Source organism: Mesoplodon densirostris, chromosome 8 (genome assembly GCF_025265405.1).
Source record: "Mesoplodon densirostris isolate mMesDen1 chromosome 8, mMesDen1 primary haplotype, whole genome shotgun sequence".
NCBI lineage: Eukaryota > Metazoa > Chordata > Mammalia > Artiodactyla > Ziphiidae > Mesoplodon > Mesoplodon densirostris.
The window spans coordinates 11,226,927-11,253,475 of record NC_082668.1 but is presented as its reverse complement, the minus strand read 5'-3'; the positions used below and the strand labels follow the sequence as shown (position 1 = coordinate 11,253,475).

Sequence of the window (26,549 nt, the reverse complement as noted above, 5' to 3'; positions counted from 1 at the left end):
TCATTATGTAGTGTCCTTCTTTGTCTTTTCTAGTAGTCTTTATTTTAAAGTCTATTTTTTCTGATATGAGAATTGCTACTCCAGCTTTCTTTTGGTTTCCATTTGCATGGAATATCTTTTTCCATCCCCTTACTTTCAGTCTGTATGTGTCTCTAGGTCTGAAGTGGGTCTCTTGTAGACAGCATATATATGGGTCTTGTTTTTGTATCCATTCAGCCAATCTGTATCTTTTGGTGGGAGCATTTAGTCCATTTACATTTAAGGTAATTATTGATATGTATGTTCCTGTTCCCATTTTCTTAATTGTTTTGGGTTCGTTATTGTAGGTCTTTTACTTCTGTTGTGTTTCTTGCCTAGAGAAGTTCCTTTAGCATTTGTTGTAAAGCTGGTTTGGTGGTGCTGAACTCTCTCAGCTTTTGCTTGTCTGTAAACGTTTTAATTTCTCCATCAAATCTGAATGAGATCCTTGCTGGGTAGAGTAATCTTGGTTGCAGGTTTCTCTCCTTCATCACTTTCATTATGTCCTGCCACTCCCTTCTGGCTTGTAGAGTTTCTGCTGAGAGATCAGCTGTTATCCTGATGGGGATTCCCTTGTGTGTTATTTGTTGTTTTTGCCTTGCTGCTTTTAATATGATTTCTTTGTGTTTAATTTTTGACAGTTTGATTAATATGTGTCTTGGTGTATTTCTCCTTGGATTTATTCTGTATGGGACTCTCTGTGCCTCCTGGACTTGATTAACTATTTCCTTTCCCATATTAGGGAAGTTTTCAACTGTAATCCCTTCAAATATTTTCTCAGTCCCTTTCTTTTTCTCTTCTTCTTCTGGAACCCCTATAATTTGAACGTTGGTGCGTTTAATGTTGTCCCAGAGGTCTCTGAGACTGTCCTCTGTTCTTTTCATTCTTTTTTCTTTATTTTGCTCTGCAGCAGTTATTTCCACTATTTTATCTTCCACCTCACTTATCCGTTCTTCTGCCTCAGTTATTCTGCTATTGATCCCATCTAGAGTATTTTTTATTTCATGTATTGTGTTTTTAATCGATGCTTGATTCATCTTTAGTTCTTCTAGGTCCTTGTTAACTGTTTCTTGCATTTTGTCTATTCTATTTCCAAGATTTTGGATCTGGGAAATAGAATCTTGGATCATCTTTACCATCATTATTCTGAATTCTTTTTCAGGTAGACTGCCTATTACCTCTTCATTTGTTAGATCTGGTGGGTTTTTATCTTGCTCCTTCTCCTGCTGTGTGTTTTTCTGTCTTCTCATTTTGCTTATGTTACTGTGTTTGGGGGTCTCCTTTTTGCAGGCTGCAGGTTCGTAGTTCCCGTTGTTTTTGGTGTCTGTCCCCAGTGGCTAAGGTTGTTTTAGTGGGTTGTGTAGGCTGCCTGGTGGGGGGGACTAGTGCCTGTGTTCTGGTGGATGAGGCTGGATCTTGTCTTTCTGGTGGGCAGGTCCACGTCTGGTGGTGTGTTTTGGGGTGTCTGCGGACTTTTTATGATTTTAGGCCACCTCTCTGCTAATGGGCGGCATTGTGTTCCTGTCTTGCTAGTTGTTTGGCTTAGGGTGTCCAGCACTGTAGCTTGCTGGTCGTTGAGTGAAGCTGGGTGCTGGTGTTGAGATGGAGATCTCTGGAAGATTTTCGCCGTTTGATATTATGTGGAGCTGGGAGGTCTCTTGTGGACCAGTGTCCTGAAGTTGGCTCTCCCACCTCAGAGGCACAGCACTGATTCCGGGCTCCTCATTTTGGGATGATGTGTTGTCTATTCATGTATTCCACAGATGCAGGGTACATCAAATTGATTGTGGAGCTTTAATCCGCTGCTTCTGAGGCTGCTGAGAAAGGTTTCCCTTTCTCTTCTTTGTTCTCACAGCTCCTGGGTCTCAGCTTTGGATCTGGCCCCGCCTCTGCGTGTAGGTCGCCGGAGGGCGTCTGTTCTTCGCTCAGACAGGACAGGGTTAAAGGAGCAGCCTCTTCGGGGACTCTGGCTCACTCAGGCTGGGCGGGAGGGAGGGGCACGGAGTGCGGGGCGAGCCTGCAGCGGCAGAGGTCGGCGTGACGTTGCACCAGCCCGAGGTTCGCCATGCGTTCTCCCAGGGAAGCCGCCCCTGGATCCCGGGACCCCGGCAGTGGCGGGCTGCACAGACTCCTGGAAGGGCGCTGTGGGCAGTGACCTGCGCCCGCACACAGGCTTCTTGGCGGCGGCAGCAGCAGCCCCAGCGTCCCACGCCCGTCACTGGGCTGCGCGCTTTCAGTCGCGACTCGCGCCCATCTGTGGAGCCCCTTTAAGCAGCGCTCTTAATCCCCTCTCCTCGCGCACCAGGAAACCAAGAGGGAAGAAAAAGTCTCTTGCCTCTTCGGCAGCTCCAGAGTTTTCCCGGACTCCCTCCCAGCTAGCTGTGGCACATTAGCCCCCTTCAGGCTGAGTTCTCGCCGCCAGCCCCAGTCCTCTCCCTGCGCTCTGACCGAAGCCCGAGCCTCAGCTTCCAGCGCTGCGCGCCCCGGCGGGCGAGCAGACAAGCCTCTCGGGCTGGTGAGTGCCGCTCGGCACCGATCCTCTGTGTGGGGATCTCTCCGCTTTGCCCTACCCAGGTATGTGGGGGGTTTCTTGCCTTTTGGGAGGTCTGGGGTCTTTTGCCAGCGTTCAGTAGGTGTTCTGTAGGAGTTGTTCCACATGTAGCTGTATTTCTGGTGTATCCATGGGGAGGAAGGTGATCTCCACGTCTTACTCTTCCGCCATCTTACCCGGAAGTGAAATACACTTTTAATTATAAATCGTGGTAGGTAGTATAAAGAAATTCAACATGGTGCAGTAATAGAGAATAAAAGAGATGGGATGATACTTGGGAAAGGCAATTAGGGAAGGCTGGACACCCACAGGGTCCTTAAGATTTACAATTGTTAATGTTGTCATGGTCTGTCTCTTCTATCTCCTTCAACCCTTGCCTCTCAAATCCATGTAGCTTACTGAAACCAGAATCAGAGGTAAGTACTAGGCTTTGAAGTCAAACCTGGTTTCAAATTCCAGGTTTTCCATTAATTAACTATGCAGCCTAAGGCAGTCACTTAACCTCTTTGAGACTCAGTTTTTCCACCTACAAAATGAGGTCGGTGTTGCACTCACAATGAAGAATTTTTTAGTAGACATTAGAAATACTAAACACACACAGTATCTGACTACTTTAGGTGTTCACAAACAGTGAAGAGTGAATAATAAATAGCTATTATTATCACAAATATGATTACTGATGTTATGTAATTCTCTCCCAAGACCTTAACCTCAGTTGATTAATTGACCCAATAAACATTAGCGTTGTACCATCTATTCCTACTGGAAACCTGACCAGGTCCTAGGGAACAAGGAAGGATATATTTGCTTAGTGAGCCCCAAATTTTATAGGCTTATTGTCAAACTATGGCTTGGTATTCAAGACAGAACCTAATTCAGCTCTCACCTGTTAATCATTTCATGAATATGTATTAAGCTCCAAAGTTCAGGATACTGAACTATGCCCAGTTTAGGTGTTTTCCAGGCTTTGTCTCCAATACTTTCCCTGCCCACACCCTCTGCTAGAATCTCCCACTTACTAAAAGAGCTCCACCTCCTAGTCTTTATAATACACATGCTTTTCCTCATATCTTTCCACCAGCTCCCTGAAATTTTCCCCAGAAGTTCCTTCACAGCTATCAAGATATAATTGAAACCAACCCCTTTTCCCTATCAAATGTTTCTTCTTCATGATGAAAACAATTTTTTATCTCAGAATTTTGGAATGTGCATGCATGTCTTGTCCCTCCCATTAGATGATATGAGTATTATTTCTGCAAGGCTTTTGTTTTCCTCAGAGATTTTATGGAAAGGTTACAAAGAATTTTTATGTTGAGCAAGATTCCCATTTTCTACTTCTGTACTATCAAATATTGTCAAATTTTATTTTCTGATAATTGTAAGTACAATGATGTTAAGAAGCATCAAAGCCCTTAAAGAGAAAAATTTCAAACACAAAATGCTACATTGGCCTAATGTATGTATCGTGATTAATGATGGAATGGTGCTTAAAATTAAGTGAATAATGTCATCAGAACAATGAACTCATTCTTCAAAAGCAGAGATTTATCGTTCTCCCACCCCCAAACAGGTAGACTCAGAGAAGATTTGATGTGTTGGGATTTTGAGACATTGACTCTCTCAGCTTTTGGAGAGAATCTGGGTTGGCCATTCCAGGGCAAGCACCTCTGGCCATCTGCTTATTCAAGAGTTCCAAACAAATATTATTTTAAAAAATATGTATAATAATGTGGAAAAGATTTGGAAACACTGTCTAAAGTAATCATCCTTTCAAATGTTGCACACAATTTTCATGAATGTGTGTTGGAGATGAGGAAAGAAAAAACAAGAGCAGCAATAAAATGAAGGAAGCCAGAAAAGTCCATTAATAGAGTCCTGGGCATCCCTCAGAGAAGAATCTCCAGGCCCCTATTGCTGTTCTAGCTGTTTTCTAGGAAACTCAATTAAATTTTTCTTACACAAAGAGATTGTAATGTGAGCAGGGCAATTAGATTTGCACAGTGAGTGGTAAAGATGGCAGAGAGTTGATGAGAATGATGTTAGGGAAGAACGAAGGCAGCTATTCATCAGATATTATTACCTATTTGCTCTGCAATAAACAGTGGCATCTCTACTGCTGGTAACATTTTCTTCATAGAGATATCACATCCCTATAAAATTCACCCTTTTATCAATTACAGGAAAAAATCTGTAAAAAATACAAACACATGGAGGCTAAATAATATGCTGCTAAATAACCAAGAGATCACTGAAGAAATCAAAGAGGAAATCAGAAAATACCTAGAAAAAAATGACAATGAAAATACGATGACCCAAAATCTATGGGATGCAACAAAAGCAGTTCTGAGAAGGAAGTTTATAACAATACAGTCCTACCTCAAGAAACAAGAAATATCTCAAATAAACAACCTAACCTTACATGTAAAGCAATCAGAGAAAGAAGAACAAAAAAAACCCCCAAAGTTAGCAGAAGGAAAGAAATCATAAAAATCAGATCAGAAATAAGTGAAAGAAACAATAGTAAAGATCAATAGGTGTCCCCGGAGGAAGATGGCGGAAGAGTAAGACGCGGAGATCACCTTCCTCCCCACAGATATATCAGAAATTCATCTACACGTGGAACAACTCCTACAGAACACCTACTGAACGCTGACAGAAGACCTCAGACCCCCTAAAAGGCAAGAAACTCCCCACATACCTGGGTAGGGCAAAAGAAAAAAAGAATAAACAGAGACAATAGGATAGGGACGGGACCTGCACCAGTGGGAGGGAGCCGTGAAGGAGGGAAGGTTTCTACACACTACAAGCCCCTTCGCGGGCGGAGACTGCAGGTGGTGGAGGGGGAAAGCTTCGGAGTAGCGGAGGAGAGCACAGCAACAGGGGTGTGGAGGGCAAAGTGGAGAGATTCCGGCACAGAGGATCGGTGCCCTCAGGCACACACCAGCCCGAGAGGCTTGTCTGCTCGGCCGCCGTGGCGGGCGGGGCTGGGAGCTGAGGCTTGGGTATCGGCTTTCAGTCGGAGCGCAGGGAGAGGACTGGGGCTGGCGGCAGGAAGAGAGCCTGAAGGGGTTAGTGCACCACGGCTAGCCCGGAGGGAGTCCGGGGAAAGGGTCTGGAGTTGCTGAAGAGGCAAGAGTCTTTTTTCACTTTCACTTTTGTTTCCTGGTGTGCGAGGAGAGGGCATTAAAAGGGCTGCTTAGGGAAGCGCCGGAGACAGGCGCGAGCCACGGGTAAGGCGTGGACCTCGGAGACGGGCGTGGGCCGCCGCGGCCGCGGCCGCCGCCGCCGCCGCCGCCGCCGCCCACCGCCCGCCGCAGCCCGCCGCCGCTGCGGCCCGCCGCCGCCGCCGCCGCCGCCCGCCGCCGCCGCAGCCGCGGGGCCTGTGTGCGAGCGCGGGTCACTGTCCGCCCCGCCTTCCGGGGGACCTGTGCACCCCGCCACTGCCGGGGTCCCGAGACCCGGGGACGGCTTTCCCGGGAAAGCGCACGGAGCGCCACGGGCTGCTGCAACGTCACACCGGCCTCTGCCGCCGCAGGCCCGCCCCACACTGCGCGCCCCTCCCTCCCCTCTGCATGAGTGAGCCAGAGCCCCCGAATCAGCGGCTCCTTTAAACCCGTCCTGTCTGAGCGAAGAACGGACGCCCTCCGGCGACCTACGCACAGAGACGGGGCCAGGTCCAAGGCTGAGACCCGGGAGCTGTGAGAGCAGAGTCAGGGAAATCTCTCTGTGCAGCCTCGGAGGCAGCGGATTAAAGCTCCACGGTCCATTTGATGTGCCCTGCGTCTGTGGAGTGCATGAATGGACAGCGAATCATCCCAAATTGAGGAAGTGGACTTTGAGGACAAGATTTAAGACTTTCCCCCCTTTTCCTCTTTTTACAACGAATTATTCCAAAGTAAGGAGGTGGACTTAGAGAGCAAGATTTCAGACTTCTTGCCCTTTTCCTCTTTTTACAACGAATTATCCCAAATTGAGGAGGTGGGCTTGGAGAGCAAGATTTTTGATTTTTCCCCCTGCTCTCCTTTTGTGAATGTGTATGTGTAATCTTCTGTGTAAGATTCTCTCTGTATAGCTTTGCTTCCACCATATGTCCCAGGGTTCTATCGGTCCGTTTTTTTTTTTTTTTTTTTTTCAATAATTACTTTCTAATTTTAACAACGCTACTATATTTCATACTTTATTCTATTTTACTTTACCTGCTCTTTCTTTTTTTCCTACCTTCCCTTCCTCCCTCCCTCCCTCCGCTCTTCCTTTCCTTCTTTCTTTTTCTTTCCTCCCTCCCTCCCACCCTTCTTCTTTCCACTTTCTTTTTCTTTCCTTCCTCCCTCCCTCCCTCCTGTCTTTCTTTCTTTCTTTCCTTCCTCCCTCCCTCCCTCCCTTCTTCCATTCACTCTTCCTTTTGCTTTCATTGCTCCCGCCCTCCCTCCTTTCTTTCCTTCTTTCTTTCCATCCTTCCTCACTCCCTCCCTCCTTTCTTTCTTTCTTCCTTCCTTCCTTCCTTTCTTCCCTTCTTCCTTTCTTTCCCTCTCTCTTTCTTTCTTCTACTAATTCTTTCTTTCTGCTTTTTCTACCTGTTATTCTGAGCCGGGTGGATGAAAGGCTCTTGGTGCTGCAGCCAGGAGCCAGTGCTGTGCCTCTGAAGTGGGAGAGCCAACTTCAGGACATGGGTCCACAAGAGACCTCCCAGCTCCACATAATATCAAGCAGCGAAAATCTCCCAGAGATCTCCATCCCAACACCAGCACCCAGCTTCAGTCAACGACCAGCAAGCTACAGTGCTGGTCACCCTATGCCAAGCAACTAGCAAGGCAGGAACACAACCCCACCCATTAGCAGAGAAGCTACCTAAAAACATAATAAGGCCATAGGCACCCCAAAACACACCACCAGACGTGGACCTGTCCATCAGAAAGACAAGATCGAGTCTCAACCACCAGAACACAGGCATTAGTCCCCCCCACCAGGAAGCCTACACAACCTACTGAAACAACCTTAGCCACTGGGGTCAGACACGAAAAACAATGGGAACTACGAATCTGCAGCCTGCAAAAAGGAGACCCCAAACACAGTAACGTAAGCAAAATGAGAAGACAGAAAAACACACAGCAGGTGAAGGAGCAAGATAAAAACCTACCAGACCTAACAAATGAAGAGGTAATAGGCAGTCTACCTGAAAAAGAATTCAGAATAATGATGGTAAAGATGATCCAAAATCTTGGAAATAGAATAGACAAAATGCAAGAAACAGTTAACAAGGACCTAGAAGAACTAAAGATGAATCAAGCATCGATTAAAAACACAATACATGAAATAAAAAATACTCTAGATGGGATCAATAGCAGAATAACTGAGGCAGAAGAACGGATAAGTGAGGTGGAAGATAAAATAGTGGAAATAACTGCTGCAGAGCAAAATAAAGAAAAAAGAATGAAAAGAACAGAGGACAGTCTCAGAGACCTCTGGGACAACATTAAACGCACCAACGTTTGAATTATAGGGGTTCCAGAAGAAGAAGAGAAAAAGAAAGGGACTGAGAAAATATTTGAAGAGATTATAGTTGAAAACTTCCCTAATATGGGAAAGGAAATAGTTAATCAAGTCCAGGAGGCACAGAGAGTCCCATACAGAATAAATCCAAGGAGAAATACACCAAGACACATATTATCAAACTGTCAAAAATTAAACAGAAAGAAATCATATTAAAAGCAGCAAGGGAAAAACAACAAATAACATACAAGGGAATCCCCATCAGGTTAACAGCTGATCTCTCAGCAGAAACTCTACAAGCCAGAAGGGAGTGGCAGGACATAATGAAAGTGATGAAGGAGAGAAACCTGCAACCAAGATTACTCTACCCAGCAAGGATCTCATTCAGATTTGATGGAGAAATTAAAACGTTTACAGACAAGCAAAAGCTGAGAGAGTTCAGCACCACCAAACCAGCTTTACAACAAATGCTAAAGGAACTTCTCTAGGCAAGAAACACAACAGAAGTAATATACCTACAATAACGAACCCAAAGCAATTAAGGAAATGGGAACAGGAACATACATATCAATAATTACCTTAAATGTAAATGGACTAAATCCTCCCACCAAAAGACACAGAGTGGCTGAATGGATACAAAAACAAGACCCATATATATGCTGTCTACAAGAGACCCATTTCAGACCTAAAGACACATACAGATTGAAAGTAAGGGGATGGAAAAAGATATTCCATGCAAATGGAAATCAAAAGAAAGCTGGAGTAGCAATTCTTATATCAGACAAAATAGACTTTAAAATAAAGACTATTAGAAGAGACAAAGAAGGACACTACATAATGATCAAGGGATCGATCCAAGAAGAAGATATAACAATTGTAAATATTTTTGCACCCAACATAGGAGCACCTCAATACATAAGGCAAATACTAACAGCCATAAAAGGGGAAATCGACAGTAACACAATCATAGTAGGCGACTTTAACACCCCACTTTCACCAATGGACAGATCGTCCAAAATGAAAATATACAAGGAAACACAAGCTTTAAATGATACATTAAACAAGATGGACTTAGTTGATATTTATAAGACATTTCATCCAAAAACAACAGAATACATATTTTTCTCAAGTGCTCATGGAACATTCTCCAGGATAGATCATATCTTGGGTCACAAATCAAGCCTTGGTAAATTTAAGAAAATTGAAATTGTATCAGGTATCTTTTCCGACCACAATGCTATGAGACTAGACATCAATTACAGGAAAAGATCTGTAAAAAATACAAACACATGGAGGCTAAACAATACAGTACTCAATAACGAAGTGATCACTGAAGAAATCAAAGAGGAAATTAAAAAATACCTAGAAACAAATGACAATGGAGACACGACAACCCAAAACCTATGGGATGCAGCAAAAGCAGTTCTAAGGGGGAAGATTATAGCAATACAATCCCACCTTAAGAAACAGGAAACATTTCGAGTAAACAACCTGACCCTGCACGTAAAGCAATTAGAGAAAGAAGAACAAAAAACCCCCAAAGCTAGCAGAAGGAAAGAAATCATAAAGATCAGATCAGAAATAAATGAAAAAGAAATGAAGGAAAGGATAGCAAAGATCAACCAAACTAAAAGCTGGTTCTTTGAGAAGATAAACAAAATTGACAAACCATTAGCCAGACTCATCAAGAAAAGAAGGGAGAAGACTCAAATCAATAGAATTAGAAATGAAAAAGGAGAAGTAACAACTGACACTGCAGAAATACAAAAGATCATGAGAGATTACTACAAGCAACTCTATGCCAATAAAATGGACAACCTGGAAGAAATGGACAAATTCCTAGAAATGCACAACCTGCCAAGACTGAATCAGGAAGAAATAGAAAATATGAATAGACCAATCACAAGCACTGAAATTGAAACTGTGATTAAAAATCTTCCATCATTGGCTTCCCTGGTGGCGCAGTGGTTGAGAGTCCGCCCGCATATGCATGGGGCACGGGTTCGTGCCCTGAGGCCACAACAGTGAGAAACCCGCGCACCGCAAAAGAATAAATAAAAATCTTCCATCAAACAAAAGCCCAGGACCAGATGGCTTCACAGGCGAATTCTATCAAACATTTAGAGAAGAGCTCACACCCATCCTTCTCAAACTCTTCCAAACAATTTCAGAGGAAGGAACACTCCCAAACTCATTCTACGAGGCCACCATCACCTTGATACCAAAACCAGGCAAGGATGTCACAAAGAAAGAAAACTACAGGCCAATATCACTGATGAACATAGATGCAAAAATCCTCAACAAAATACTAGCAAACAGAATCCAACAGCACATTAAAAGGATCATACACCATGATCAAGTGGGGTTTATTCCAGGAATGCAAGGATTCTTCAATATACGCAAATCAATCAATGTGATACACCATATTAACAAGTTGAAGGAGAAAAACCATATGATCATCTCAATAGATGCAGAGAAAGCTTTCGACAAAATTCAACACCCATTTATGATAAAAACCCTGCAGAAAGTAGGCATAGAGGGATCTTTCCTCAACATAATAAAGGCCATATATGACAAACCAACAGCCAGCATCGTCCTCAATAGTGAAAAACTGAAACCATTTCCACTAAGATCAGGAACAAGACAAGGCTGCCCACTCTCACCACTCTTATTCAACCTAGTTTTGGAAGTTTTAGCCACAGCAATCAGAGAAGAAAAGGAAATAAAAGGAATCCAAATCGGAAAAGAAGAAGTAAAGCTGTCATTGTTTGCAGATGACATGATACTATACATAGAGAATCCTAAAGATGCTACCGAAAAACTTCTAGAGCTTATCAATGAATTTGGTAAAGTAGCAGGTTACAAAATTAATGTACAGAAATCTCTGGCATTCCTGTACACTAATGATGAAAAATCTGAAAATGAAATCAAGAAAACACTCCCATTTACCATTGCAACAAAAAGAATAAAATATCTAGGAATAAACCTACCTAAGGAGACAAAAGACCTGTATGCAGAAAATTATAAGACACTGATGAAATAAATTAAAGATGATACAAACAGATGGAGAGATATACCATGCTCCTGGATTGGAAGAATCAATATTGTGAAAATGACTCTACTACCCAAAGCAATCTACAGATTCAATGCAATCCCTATCAAACTACCACTGGCATTTTTCACAGAACTAGAACAAAAAATTTCAAAATTTGTTTGGAAAAACAAAAGACCCCGAATAGCCAAAGCAATCTTGAGAACGAAGAAAGGAGCTGGAGGAATCAGGCTCCCTGACTTCAGACTATACTACAAAGCTACAGTAATTAAGACAGTGTGGTACTGGCATAAAAACAGAAAGATAGATCAGTGGATCAGGATAGAAAGCCCAGAGATAAACCCACGCACATATGGCCAACTTATCTTTGATAAAGGAGGCAGGAATGTACAGTGGAGAAAGGACAGCCTCTTCAATAAGTGGTGCTGGGAAAACTGGACAGGGACATGTAAAAGTATGAGATTAGATCATTCCCTAACACCATACACAAAAATAAGCTCAAAATGGATTAAAGACTTAAATGTAAGGCCAGAAACTATCAAACTCTTAGAGGAAAACATAGGTAGAACACTCTATGACATAAATCACAGCAAGATCCTTTTGGACCCACCTCCTAGAGAAATGGAAATAAAAACAAAGATAAACACATGGGACCTAATGAAACTTCAAAGCTTTTGCACAGCAAAGGAAACCATAAACAAGACCAAAAGAAAACCCTCAGAATGGGAGAAAATATTTGCAAATGAAGCAACTGACAAAGGATTAATCTCCAAAATTTATAAGCAGCTCATGCAGCTCAATAGCAAAAAAACAAACAACCCAATCCAAAAATGGGCAGAAGACTTAAATAGGCATTTCTCCAAAGAAGATATACAGACTGCCAACAAACACATGAAAGAATGCTCAACATCATTAATCATTAGAGAAATGCAAATCAAAACTACAATGAGATATCATCTCACACCAGTCAGAATGGCCATCATCAAGAAATCTAGAAACAATAAATGCTGGAGAGGGTGTGGAGAAAAGGGAACACTCTTGCACTGCTGGTGGGAATGTGAATTGGTACAGCCACTATGGAGAACAGTATGGAGGTTCCTTAAAAAACTAAAAATAGAACTACCATATGATCCAGCAATCCCACTACTAGGCATATACCCTGAGAAAACCATAATTCAAAAAGAGACATGTACCAAAATGTTCATTGCAGCTCTATTCACAATAGCCCGGAGCTGGAAACAACCTAAGTGTCCATCATCGGATGAATGGATAAAGAAGATGTGGCACATATATACAATGGAATATTACTCAGCCATAAAAAGAAACGAAACTGAGCTATTTGTAATTAGGTGGATAGACCTAGAGTCTGTCATACAGAGTGAAGTAAGTCAGAAAGAGATAGACAAATACCGTATGCTAACACATATATATGGAATATAAGAAAAAAAATGTCATGAAGAACCTAGGGGTAAAACGGGAATAAAGACACAGACCTACTTGAGAATGGACTTGAGGATATGGGGAGGGGGAAGGGTAAGCTGTGACAAAGCGAAAGAGAGGCATGGACATATATACACTACCAAACGTAGGGTAGACAGATAGTCGGAAGCAGCCGCAGAGCACAGGGAGATCAGCTCGGTGCTTTGTGACTGCCTGGAGGGGAGGGATGGGGAGGGTGGGAGGGAGGGAGATGCATGAGGGAGGGGATGTGGGAACAGATGTATATGTATGACTGATTCACTTTGTTATAAAGCAGAAACTAATAAAAAAAACATAAAAAAAGATCAATAAAACTAAAAGCTGGTTCTTTGAGAAGGTAAAGAAAATTGACAAACCATTAGACATATTCATCAAGAAAAAGAGGGAGAAGACTCAAATCAACAGAATTAGAAATGAAAAAGTAACATTTTTCATTTCCTTTTCAAAAGTAACTACTGACACTGCAGAAATACAAAGGATCATAAGCGATTACTACCAGCAACTATATGCTGATAAAATGGACAACCTGGAAGAAATGGGCAAATTCTTAGAGAATCACAACCTTCTGAGACTGAACCAGGAAGAAATATAAAATATAAACAGACCAATCACAAGCACTGAAATTGAGACTGGGATTAAAAATCTTCCAGCAAACAAAAGCCCAAGACCAGATGGTTTCACAGATGAATAGTATCAAACATTTAGAGAAGAGCTACCACCTATCATTCTCAAACTCTTCCAAAATATAGCAGAGGGAGGATCACTCCCAAACTCATTCTACAAGGCTGTCATCACCCGGATACCAAAACCAGAAAAATATTTCACAAAAAAACAAAACTACAGGCCGATATCACTGAGGAACATAGATGCAAAAGTCCTCAACAAAATATTAGCAAACAGAATCCAACAGCAAATGAAAAAGATCATACACCATGATCAAGTGGGGTTTATCCAAGGAATGCAAGGATTCTTCAATATATGAAAATCAATGTGATAAACCATATTAACAAATTGAAGGAGAAAAACCATATGATCATCTCAATAGATGCAGAAAAATCTTTTGACAAAATTCAACACTGATTTATGATAAAAACTCTTCAGAAAGTAGGCATAGAGGGGACCTACTTCAAAATAATAAAGGCCATATATGACAAACCCACAGCCAACATCGTTCTCAATGGTGAAAAACTGAAACCATTTCCTCTAAGATCAGGAACAAGACAAGGTTGCCCACTTTCACCACTACTATTCAACATAGTTTTGGAAGTTTTAGCCACAGCAATTAGAGAAGAAAAAGAAATAAAAGGAATCCAAATCAGAAAAGAAGAAGTAAAACTGTCACTGTTTGCAGATGACATGATACTATACATAAAATTTTAAGTTTTTATTTTGCTTGAGTGAGATTACTAGGTAGTGTGGTAACTCAATAAGAAACTGATAAACTGTCTTGTAAAGTGGATTTGCCATTTTCATTCCCATCAGCAGTGTATGAGAGTTCAAGTTGTTCTACATCCTTGTCAGTGCCTGGTGTTGTCAGTTTTTTCTTTCAAATTAATTTTAGTCATTCTACTTGGTGCACAGTGGTACTTCATCGAGGCTTATTTTCCTCTTATTTTTTAAAGATTTTTTTTTCCTTTTTAAGATTCTTTTATTTAAAATTTAATTGGATTCTATATTGGTACAAATCACATTCATAAAGCAATAAAGCATTAATTAGACTCTATATTTGATGCTAACTTCGGAATACCATTTCCAAGAGAAGGATAACACCATCCATATTAAGTTTTCATTCCATCATTCATTCATTCAATGGCTGATTGTTGAGCACCTGCTGTTTTTACTAGGTGTTGCTTATTTACTGCATGATGAGGGGTGGACAAAACAAAAATAATGACAAAGCAAACAGTTTTGTTCTCATCCTGTTGAGGGAGAACAAACCATAATCGAATAAATTTTCCATATTTATTTATGTTCTGATAATGAAGATCACTGTGAAAACTACTGTGACTACTGTGAAGACAAAGCCATAGAAAGGGATAAAAATTAAGAGATGTATTTTGGAAAGTACTTTCTGGCCTCTCTGAGGGTGACATTGAGCAGAAATCTGAATGAATCAAAGTGCCAGTCACACAAGCACCCGAGGGAAGAGCATCTCAGGCAGAGATTACCAGCAAAAAAAAAAAAAAAGCTCAAAGCAGAAATGTTTTTGTTGATTTTGAAGAAGAGCAAAGAGCCCATAATGGCTGGTGCAGAGTGAGTGGTAGGGGAAGTGATGAGAAAGAACTTTTTATCTTTCACTGGAAAGAAATCCATGGCTGAGCTGAGCCAGATATTCTTTAATGTCATGAAGCACTCTAAGATTCTACAAAATGTTTAATTATAATTTTTGGGTGTTTAGTCACTGGCTTAAATAATGCTTAATTATTAGCTTAAATTTTTATAATAGCTTAAATCCTACCCCCTGCCACACACTGAACTAGAAGTCAAAAGATTTTGTGTAATTTTACACTCTTATTTTATGTTGATTTAATCTGTGCCTTAGCGAACTTTTTGGAGAACTCTGTAATCTTTTGTTTTCCACTCTGGGATATGATACCTTTTCATTACCTCACAGTGAAACTCTATTGCTTATTTAAAGCACACTGAACTCCTTAAAAGAGACAAGGAAACAAATTGGAAATGAACTTATTTTGTGGAGGGAAAAAAGTGACATAGAAAACTCAGTGGTTTCGTCTCAGTTTCTCAGAAGGTTGAATTAAATGTTAAGATAACATTTTCCTTTTAATGATGATTCTTCTGGCTGACTGCCTGAGGTTTTGTGTATTTAGCCTCCTTTGAAAAAAGGGGGAAACTGTTTCCAAAGTATGAATAATCATGTTTGATTATTCATAGTACATATTCTGCAATATGATCATCTGGTTGGATGTGAAACATTCTTGCATTACACGACTGACACCTAGTACAGTTTGGAAATCTTGTAATTGATTATTACAAAAGTATTGGAAAACAATGGAGTTCTTTTAAGGCCTTGGAACTAGTAATTCTCCACTGTCAAGGAGCAGATCAAAGGCATAGATGGTTTGGAAGTTTGGGAAAGAAATGCTTAGCAGCGGATCTGCAATTCTTTCTCTCTTTACTGTGGAGAACAGTGGGACGGAATACCCCCAGAGAAGAAAGAAGGTGACATTCTCATATCTCGTTATAAACATACTAACCTCTAGATAAACTGTACGTTTATAAAGAGAGAGTCCTTATCTATGGGATGCTCTTAGCAATCCTGGTCAAACTAAGCTTGCCTCTGGGAAATAAATATGAAATATACTGATTTATAAATATCTCTGACAAATGTCACACATGCAAGTAACTGAGTATAAAATGGAAATGTTTCACGAACAAAAGGGCTCTCTTCTTTGAAATTAATGTCCCCATGTATGTAATCTGGAGACTTTGTATATTAACCAGGCACAGAGTTTATCCTAATGTAACAAGAAATGAACTAGGTAGACAGTTTTAGATCTCTCCCTGCTTTTCTCGTGCCACACAATTACTCTGTCCTGGAAGCTCCAGTGTATTTCAATGCAATCACAAGAAAGGTATAAGAGCACACAGGGCAATTCAGCAGTATCAAGCCACGCTTGTTTACTTCTGCCACATCACACTTCAGCCAGTCAGCTGTCTGAAGGATGCTTTGAAAGTTGATCAGAGCTTTCTCCACATGAAAATGAAAACCAAGTTTGAGTCTCAAGTATAAATTACAGGAGTTTCAAACACAGATATACTCAGGAAATGCAATTACAGTATAATTTATGAATGGTTTGATTTAAAGAGAGTCAAATTAGACATAAATGGAGGACAGCTGATTAATTGCTATTTAATTCCTATTTAGATGCAGTATAATGCTGTCATGTTCATATGACCAGTGATGGAAATGTGATTTTTAATGTTAGGAGAAGCAAAATATAAGAAAAAACGTACATGTAAGAAAACACACGATGTGTATCTAGACCTACCATTGACTTTGTATGATTTTTCTGCAAAGTGTAAGTAGCACAGATTTTGCTGTTCATCAAAGAGATAGCGGATTTAGCCACGTATCCCTTGAGTACCGATGTGTGCCTTTGGCCTTTGGCAATTATAAGAAAGTGGCAATTCTCATTTCTTGACTCTTCTTTGGAAGAAGCTGCTGGGAACAACTACCTTCTAAGATGTCAGCATATGGACACAAAATTTGCTAAGGTTCACACCTGCTTCTTGGATGCTTCTCATTCTGGAGAGTGTGAGCCCTCATCTGGATCTTTTAGGGCAGGTGTCCTTCTCAAAATGTAGAGATAAGCCTGGTAAATGTGGGCATGCACATGACAGGGCTCATTTTCAGAGATTCATGAGCCAGAAGGCCCCTATGGAGGACTCTTCAAGATTATCTGAGCCAAATCTTTCCATCCTATTCTGGGAGAATTGAAAAGTGGGAAATTTGATCAGAAGGGTGAGCCTGGCCAGATACAGGGAAGGTGGATGCTGTTAGGACTGGTGGGGAACATGGTGTTTACTGCAGGCTACAAGGCTGAGAGGGTTGTTTACATGGGGAATGAAGGGAAAGAGAGGAGAATCTTAAGGCTAGTGATGGAACCCTGGGATGGTAAGATATTTTTTTTTGGAGCACAGGTTCCGGACGCTCAGGCTCAGCGGCCATGGCTCATGGGCCCAGCCGCTCTGCAGCACGTGGGATCTTCCCAGACTGGGGCACGAACCCGTGTCCCCTGAATCGGCAGGTGGACTCTCAACCACTGCACCACCAGGGAAGCCCATGGTAAGATATTTTAAAGGCCCACAGAGAGAAAAGAGAGTTTTGAATGCCAGATTAGATATTTAAAAAAATTTAGACCCCTCCCAGTTTTGGATAGAGATATTGAATACCTACTATAAAGGTTTGGTGTAATTGCAATAATTCAGGAAAAAAGATCACTTGCCTAGTTTCAATAGTGCAACATCACCTTCAATTCCACAAAATGTTTTAAGCTATTCTGGGTTTTCAGAGTCCTACTTTTTGGTTTAAAAAAAAAGAAAGAAAGAAAAGAAAAGGCACCGCAAAATCCTTCCAGGAGTTCTTCACACACAGCAAAAAGGACGCTCAAGGAACGGAGCTGTAGAGAACAGAATAAGACTAGCATATTGGAGTCTCAAGTACTCTATATAGCAATTGTTGGCAGGAAAGAGAGGTGGTGTGGAGTCCTGAATAGAAGTCCTGACTTTTGAAGTAAGAAGCTGAATCATATTCAAACTGCAAAGTGAGCCATAATTGCTGGGTTTCAACAAAGTTTCCCATGTAAGATTACCGAATTGACATTTTCCAAAGAATAAACTCGCCATGTAGTACATATAGCCCCACCTCTCTAAAGTTCAGTGTGGACCAGGCTGCTTTAAAGGCAAGAGAAGACATTCATCATTTCGACCTGCTTTTGGTGAAGGCAGAGGAAATTAGTCCCCACCAGAGCCCTCATCATTTTGTTCTGACCTCAGTGCAACCTTGAAGCCTCCTGGATGTCAGTGTGGCTCAGCACATGAGGAAGTTTCCTTAGGAAGTCAGCGAAATGGCCCACAGAGGGAATTCTATGGCTGGCTCTTTAGATGCAGCTTGGCTGAATCTGAACCTGTGAACTCACTACCTTGTCTCCTAGCTCTTCTTCCTAATAACCTCAATGACACCACCACTCATGGACGTCTTGGTTCAAATAGTCAGTGTTCGTGGTTCTGTTCAACTCTCAATGTCATGGAGACCTGTTGACCTTGACTTCCAAATGTGTCTTATCAGAGTTCATTTTTCCCTCCTCCCACTACCTGTATACAGGTTCTGCCTCTCTGTTCCCTGCTTCCCTATCCACATCAGCTATGCTTCTCCTGGCATCCCAGACTCCACTCTCCCTTTGCTCTAAGGAATTATCTTTAGAACTACTATATTAACCATCTTCAAATATCACTTTTAGTAAGACAACTATTTCTTTTTTTTTAAAGGCCGTTTTACTGCTGGACAATGTACACTTTTCTTTTTAAAAAATTTATATATATGTATTATATATACATATTATATAATAGATACATATTTTTTCCCCCAGCACCGCGCGGCATGTAGGATCCTAGCTCCGTGACCAGGGATCGAACCTGTGACCCTGCATTGGAAGTGCAGAGTCTTAACCACTAGACCACCAGGGAAGTTCATACTGTCTAATTCTTTTCTTAAAAATCTCCCTGTTTCTTCAATGCCTCTGATTACTCCAGCAGGAGGGCAATAAAACAAGACACCTAGCAGTTTAACAAAATTTGGATAGGCCATTCTCTGGTATCAAAATCTGAGCCTGAAAATCACTACCAGGTTGCTTGATCAGAAGAGAGTATTTATAGAACTCTGAGTAGTTTACACTCCAGAGGGAAAAGCCTTGTGTCTTCCTTCTATAGAAAGGTGACTATGGCTCAATTATGCTGGCTTTGTTTTAAATTTTATTTATTTAGTTATATATTTTTAAAAACCCTTCCTTCCTTTAAAGAAACAGTTTCTACAAATACAGAATATTATAGCTATTTTCCATCATGTAATTCCTAGAATTAATACTGGGGTTTTTGGCCAAGAGCAGTACAATTCTGACTAATAAAAATGTCTTTAGAGATATGGATCAGATTCTGAAAAAGCTTCTCAGTTTGTATGCCCATGCCTGCACACATTAATTGAATTGCTTTTGTTAATTACATGTCATCAAAATGATATGGGCTTAGATGAGAATGTATATTACAGAGTAGGATGAAACATCAAGGGGCATCCATTCTGTTCTTCAGATGTATCTGTGCCACTGTGGACAGCAAATTTAAGTCAGTTTAAAGGAGGTTAGTCACACCAAAGAATGCTCTTGAAACTTCAGAGAGCTGATAAGATGTCATATTACGATCAAACTGTGCCTCTGGGAACCTGAAATGTTATCAGCCTGCTGCCTTTGATAAGTCAAAGTTTAAGGTGGATTTAATTAACGTGGCATAAAAAGAGAAGGATATTTGAGGTATTGATTCTTCTCCAACAATTCTTTCCTCACATGAATCCTATTCAGAGACCTGGTTCCACTATATCCCAAGTTACAAATCTTCAGTCCATCAAGTAAAGCATGCATTGAAAATGTCCAGCTATTGTGGAAGTATGGCATTGACTATAATGCTTTCAAACTAGAGGAAAGTCTAACCTACACTCAACACAGTGAAGGCACAATGCATGCTACGTCCAGATTAGTTTTTAAATTTTACTTACATAAATTTTGCCCTTGTGTAAAGATTATTTCCTTGGAACTAGTAATTATTGAGCACCAACTATGTGCTAAGGACTTACACAAAACTTTCTGTATATAAACATCACACTAACCCTAAGACATCCGACTCAGAGAAGTTACATCACACAGTAAAAAGAGAAACCTGGAATTTAACTCAGGACTTTGGATTCCAAGTCCAGCTTTGTTACACAACATTTCACTACCTTCCTTTAGATAACAGATTTTGATTTATTATAGAGACAATATAAGGACCTTTCACTTAGTGTTTAACAGACATAAAAGGATAACATTTATAATAATTTAGCTCATTTAAAGGAAAGTCCCTATGATTCAGTTTCACAAAGGTGGTTACATTTGTCTTGTAAGGAAGAATTGTCCTATGAGAGGAGGAAACATCAGGGAATGTCCGTGTGAGATACAATTTTAAGAGATACCACGGAGGGCTCCAATGTTCCCTCTCCACCAGCAGCTCTCTTTCTTTTTCTCAATTTTTTTCTGGCAATATTTGGAATTCTACCATTTAAATGCATTATTTTACATACATTAAAACTTTCCCTGGGTCTTGGTGCTCATTAAATTAGGGTGACATAGGGGTTAGCTTACATCCCAACTTGGATGGATTGATGCTTTGTGATGAATGGAATTCTGAAATCATGCCCAGGCTCAATAAGCTCAGTTGTCAATGTCAGTTAAGGGAGGGGGCAATCGAACTAGTTTAGCAGTAGTAGTAGTTAAGTAAAAAAAGATTTTATTTTTGCAGTCACTATTTTATTGTGATTGCAATTTTATTGCTTTATTTTAAGCAATCACCAACACCTCAGTGTGAATTTATCTGAAAACTTTCTTAGCACTTAGAGGAAGGGGAGAAGGAAGAGAAAGAATAATTCTGAAGCTAGAGCTGGTATAATGGTATAACATTGTGCATACCAGGGAACTTTTGAGAGCAAAAGGGGAGTCTATCCACAAAATTCCAGGAGAGTATATATAGGCTGTGACTAGATGATATGGTAATCTTAGCTTTGGGGAAAGACTTACTGATAAAAACATATATTAAGGAGTTACTAAGTCCTTCAAATAAGACCACCAAAGTCTTTTTCCTGATGATATGGCTTTTTCACAGCTATGGTGTTTAGTGACCATTTTTCCCTAACAAGAAAATTGTGCCCGGGTAGGATTAACAAAAACCTTAGAGATTCATTGTGAATCATACATCACATGAAATACATTAGGTCAATTTGCAATTTTTCAGAGGCTGATTATTCAACCAATGCATTATCTTCTGGACCCTGTTTTATTTCTTCCACTGATTAATTTAACAATATACCAGTTTGGATAAGAAGGTTTGATGGGAAAGAAGATGAAGCTATTACATGAAATGAGTTTGGGGAATTACCAATAGACTTCAGTTATCCAAATTACTCTTATAGAAGGTTGACTGACTGTGAAGAGTGGTGATTCAGCTGGACAGCCTTGCTATTTCTAAGACAGAACTGTCCTTATTCTTTTTGTCACTTTTGTACAGAATATACATTATAGTGAATTTGTGAACATATAGATTCTCACTTCCCCAATCCCATTATCTGTGATTAATGAAATTAAAAATATAATCATGATCACTTAAATCAGCTTGCAGTAATATATAATAATAAAATAAAGGAATAAAGTCTCAATATTCATGCCTTTCACTGAGGGCCCGTGTTCCTGATACAAAGAAAAGAAGAAACACTGGTGAGCTACTTTTCTGAAGGCAAGGAAAACAACTATAGCCCACATGGTGTATGACACATGGTATATATGGTTACTAAATTGTCTTAAAATACAATTAGTATGTAAGCTTAAGAGAATATTTAAAATGAAAGGAACGTGCTATGAATATTAAAAAAATATTGCCATACTCAACGGTATTGACTTCTCCTGCATTAATTTGTAACAATCTTTCTGAAATTTAGTTGGATAATGTCTTTACTCATTCAAATCTTAATCATACTTCAAAGTCCAAATTAAGATGCACTTGTCTATCTTGAGATACGCCTGTGTAGTTACCTTACATAATTATTTAACTTATTAATTATTGTTTGACTTTTCACATGAGAAGCCAGTATTATCTCCCACACTAGACTGTAAATTCTTCCAGACCAGGGGACATTTGTGATCTATCCTTGTATCTTTCCTCAGGATGTAACAAAATTTTAAAAGCATTTGGGTTGGACTGTATGGAATTACCCATATTTGATCATTTTTGATCCATAAAACAGTTTCATATGGTTCAACCTAATACTAGTTGCTCTAGAAATAATTGTGGAATGAGTAGAATTATATTTAAACCTTTAAATTCATATATATACATGAAGTCATTTAGAATAGATGACTGAATTTTTATTTTACTTTTCCTAGTAGCTGCCCAGTCCCAAACAGCTCTATTAGTTCATTAGCTTCCAGACATGATTTTTAAAAAATGAATATGACTACCTATTTTCTAGGGAAATAAGCATAATTGAGATAACAGATCATCTCAGCATGGTAATGCCAATATTGAATTTTTTTTCTGGCACTGCTTACTTGTTGATAAAATCATTCTTTAGAATAATATTCATTGTAGGTAATCATTATTTTGAGTGCTTACAATATGCCAGGCACTGTTCTAAACATTTCACGTCTATAAACTCATTGAATCTGCACCTCAGCCCTGTGAAGTGGGTAATATTATCTTTTTCCAGATGAGCAAATTGAGGCATGAAGAGGTAATTTGCTTGAAATCACACAACTAGTAATTATAGAACTGGGTGTCAAATTCAGGCAGTCTGGCTTCAATCTTTCTTTTAAATGCCACTGGAATTCTAATCAATAGAAATAAAGTTATTTAAAAATTAGAATAAATTAAAAATCATTTAGCCTTATGAAAGATATAGCATCCGGTGAAGACTTTATAATTTAGAGTTACAGAGTTGAAGACACCATACCTAGGGCTTGAAAACCTGCTGCTTCAGTTCTTTCATAAGCAATTCAAAATCATTTTGAATTATACTGCCTCAGTTTTCTACATTAAAAACTGGAATTCATAGCACTGAGTCCTCTATAAGAATTTCATGAGGATCATATAACACATGATAATAAGAATCCTTAATTAATCAGGCAGGTATATTTTTATATTTGGTTATGAATATATGCATGAAAATATTTTATAAAATTATGTTTAATGCTACTTTTTTAATAATCAATATATGTTTTCTAATGAAGATATTTGTTTTCTTTGGTACTTAAAATCTATACAAAATCACACAAGCAGAGAATACATAAGGCTGCTTAACTGGGTACAGTAATCTATAAATTGAAATATATATACATATATAATGCACATTATGTATACATAATTATATATACGTATACAATATGATTAGTAAAAGAATTTATCTTAATTTATAGCTATAAGTACTTTTTATAATTGAACTTTGTTTTAACAATAAATGAACTAATCCAGTGTGATTTCCTCTAAGTTTTCATGAAAAGGAACACACTTTCCTCTTGAATTCAGCATCAAATAGTGATAAAAGCATTAGATGAGGAATTGGGCATTTGGCTTTAAATTTCTGGGCCTGAAGTTGGATTGGCTGGAAAAATCGGACAATTAAATTAGATGATTTTATGTTGTTCAAATGACAACTTTCTGCAAGTGTCTTAAAGCAAGATTTGTTTATCAGTTCTAAAATCTATACTCCAGGAAATGCAATTCTGTTCCTAATAAAATAACCAGGCATACCCTTCCCTTTAAGAAAATAGCAAAAGGAGAAGAGCCATGAATTTTTCTTAGCTATAGACTTAGAAGCTTAATATAATAAGTTGGGCCATTCAAAACCCGTGAAGATTTTTCTGCAAGGAGATCCAAGAAGCCGTTATCCATGACTATGTTTGGAAAGAGTTACTAGAAAAAGTTGGAGGTGTGGTGAAGCACTGGAGGCTTAGAATTTTAAAATCAGACCTTTCTGAAATGCTTGAGTTTTCCGATCATCTCCATGAATTAGATTTTTGGATGTCATCAGGGGGTTGTCCTGGGGAGCAAATTGTGGGTGATTTTGTGGTGTGTTTTTGTTGCTGTTTCTGCTTTAGAAGAAGTGCTTGAAAAGTCAAACTAAAGTAGTGTTCAAGTTCAATCGGTGAGAAGAGAGCGGTGTTAGGCAGTGTTACCTTCTTACACGCAGTGATGGAGCTACCCAAGCTACTTCCCGAGCTGCCGTTGGCGCTGCCCTGCTGCAGTTCCGGAACCTCATACATCAGGAGTGACTCCAACTCGCTGTTTGTGCCCCAAAACACAAAAGAGAACACATTCTGGTGAATCATCTCCATATTCAGAAAGAAAGAAGCATGATGTGGTTTTATGGAAAATCATCTTTTCAGATCTTACTGAACACTGAAAACCCTCCTGCTGACATTGATGTTTGCTTCTTTGTTGGTTTCACTTTTGTAACTGGTGGAACCGCTATGACCTATTCCGTTGTGAATATAAAATTGCGACCCATCACCTTCCAGTGTAGGTGGATGGACACATTGCATCTGCATGACTTCTAGCAGGGTTGACATCTTTCCTTAAGTAAGCAGGTTTAAAACCCAAGCAATATCCTTTCAATTTTCACATTAATTCTGCTTGGCCAAAATGGACACATAAAAAATACTCATTTTATTTTTTAAAATGAGAGAAAAACATAATTTTAACTGGGAGGCAGGGTGGTACCATGAAGCGAACATAAACTTTAGAAAACACAGGTCATCTCTTTATCATCTCTGTGGCTGGAGATGGTATCTTAACTTCTCTGTCTCCATAATTCTAGACTTATATCCTTTTCCCCTATTTCTGTCAAATCTTGGTGGGCTTGACTATATACAGGGCTGTATAAATATTTTTAAAATTTTGAAATTATTTCTGCAGCCTCAAGATGTGATATAAATTGAAATTATTTTTAGAAAATATTTTTAGAATATATAGAAATATTAAGATTCAGAGGATTTTTTTGTATTTAAATTAAGCTAAATATTTTTCTTCTGAAAATATGCAAATTTGGGTTTAAAAAATGTGCTGTTATCTCAAGTCTACACATTTTATTTTCATGGTTGTTTGCCACATAGAACAGGTACAATTCATTAAAATACATTTTTTGGAATACTGTCTAATGATTCCTTATGTAATTATCAACCCAAAATATAGAATTTTTTTCTTAAGAGAAGCACAATAGAAAATCAGTTAAATAAACAATGTATTTCTGAATAACATATAACCCTCATGCTTTAAGTTCTGAATTAGTCAACTTTCACTGCATTGCAATTAACCATAAGTCAAATATTGCATGTATGTAGTCTGTTTGTATTTCTATTATTAATTACTATGAATAACATTTTTACATGACTGCTGATGGTGCTATGTAACAGATCAGAAATTTGGGTAAAAATTTCAAAGAATAATTCAAGCAAAATCTGCTTTATTTTAAACTTTCTGTATTATTTTCTGAGAAATTGCCACCTTGAGGAATAGAATGAGTATAATTTAAATGAAAAGATAGCACCCATGTTATTTTTGATGAACTGGGGAAAGGTTGCAAAAGGAAGGAAGGAATGAAGGAAAGGAAGGAAGGCAAGGGGAGGGAGGGAGGGGGAAAGGATGAAAAACTAACTGGATCCAGATACTGGCTATAACTTCTTAGCCAGGATACTGCCTAGCTTTTCAGGGTCTGTCTCTTCTTTTATAGATGACATGTTTGGAGTAAAGTCTGTGGTCCCTGTTAGCTATGGACATCACTTTCAAAATATCATAGAGAGTCTGAGTTTTCAGCCGTATTTTTACAGGCTTCCCACACGTGGGGTTATAGCTTTTTACACTATTAAGTGTGATTCTCCCTCAAATGCAACTGCAGATGTCCCTCTGAATGCTTTCTTGGCCACAGGACAGTTTGGCTTTTACACAAACACCAAACAGGTGAGGTCCCAAATCCTTTTCACGTGGAAGACAGGACCACAGACCCAGCTAACTTTCGGCTGTAATAACTTGGCCCATAAGTCAGAGAAATTGTATGTTATTTCTTCTAGGAGCCAAAGCTCCGTCTGCAGGAGTTCAGGCTGAAGAGTCTACAAAGCTACATGTCCTGTTTGCTACTGTGTCCCTTAGGCAGCTCTGGTGAGCTGGTGTATCACTTCCATCCAGGCCACCAAAGGACTTAGGTTCAGTGTTAGGACACCTCCCATGTCTCTTTGCAGGGTTATTGGTTCTGCGAGTGGGAAGTAGGCAGACTGAGAAGTAAGGTGGAGACAAACCTGATATAAAACAGAGTAGAAACAGAGCTTCAACAATCTGTGATCATTCTAAAGGGGGATCACATCTAACTTAGGGAGAGTAGGTCCAAAATCAGGGAGTAATGGGAACATCGGGAAAAGTAAAAGATCACCCATGGAAGTTCCTTGTTTTCCCATGAATCACACTGTATATGACTGCAAGTAGCCATGGGTGCTATAGTAATTATTATGCACATAAAACTTTAACTGCTGAGCTAATCTAGTGGGAAGAAGAAATGACAAGTCTACCCACATGTATCCTGAAAGCCCTTCTGCCTCTGAGATGATTGTGAGATCCTGGTCGGAGATGAAGGTGAGGAAGGAAATTTGAAACTGTTGCTTG

General features: G+C 39.6%; 1 protein-coding gene across 1 annotated transcript in view; it reads right to left on the bottom strand.

The window, feature by feature from the left end:
* SPHKAP (SPHK1 interactor, AKAP domain containing) overlaps window positions 1-24,466 on the bottom strand; it is a 112,235-nt gene extending 87,769 nt beyond the window's left edge. The window contains exons 1-2 of the mRNA XM_060105920.1: window positions 24,291-24,466; window positions 24,074-24,179 (exon numbers count right to left, since the gene is read on the bottom strand). Coding sequence (XP_059961903.1) covers window positions 24,074-24,179; window positions 24,291-24,466 — 282 coding nt within the window. The remainder of the gene's footprint in view (window positions 1-24,073; window positions 24,180-24,290) is intronic.
* Between the last annotated feature and the right edge of the window lie 2,083 nt (window positions 24,467-26,549).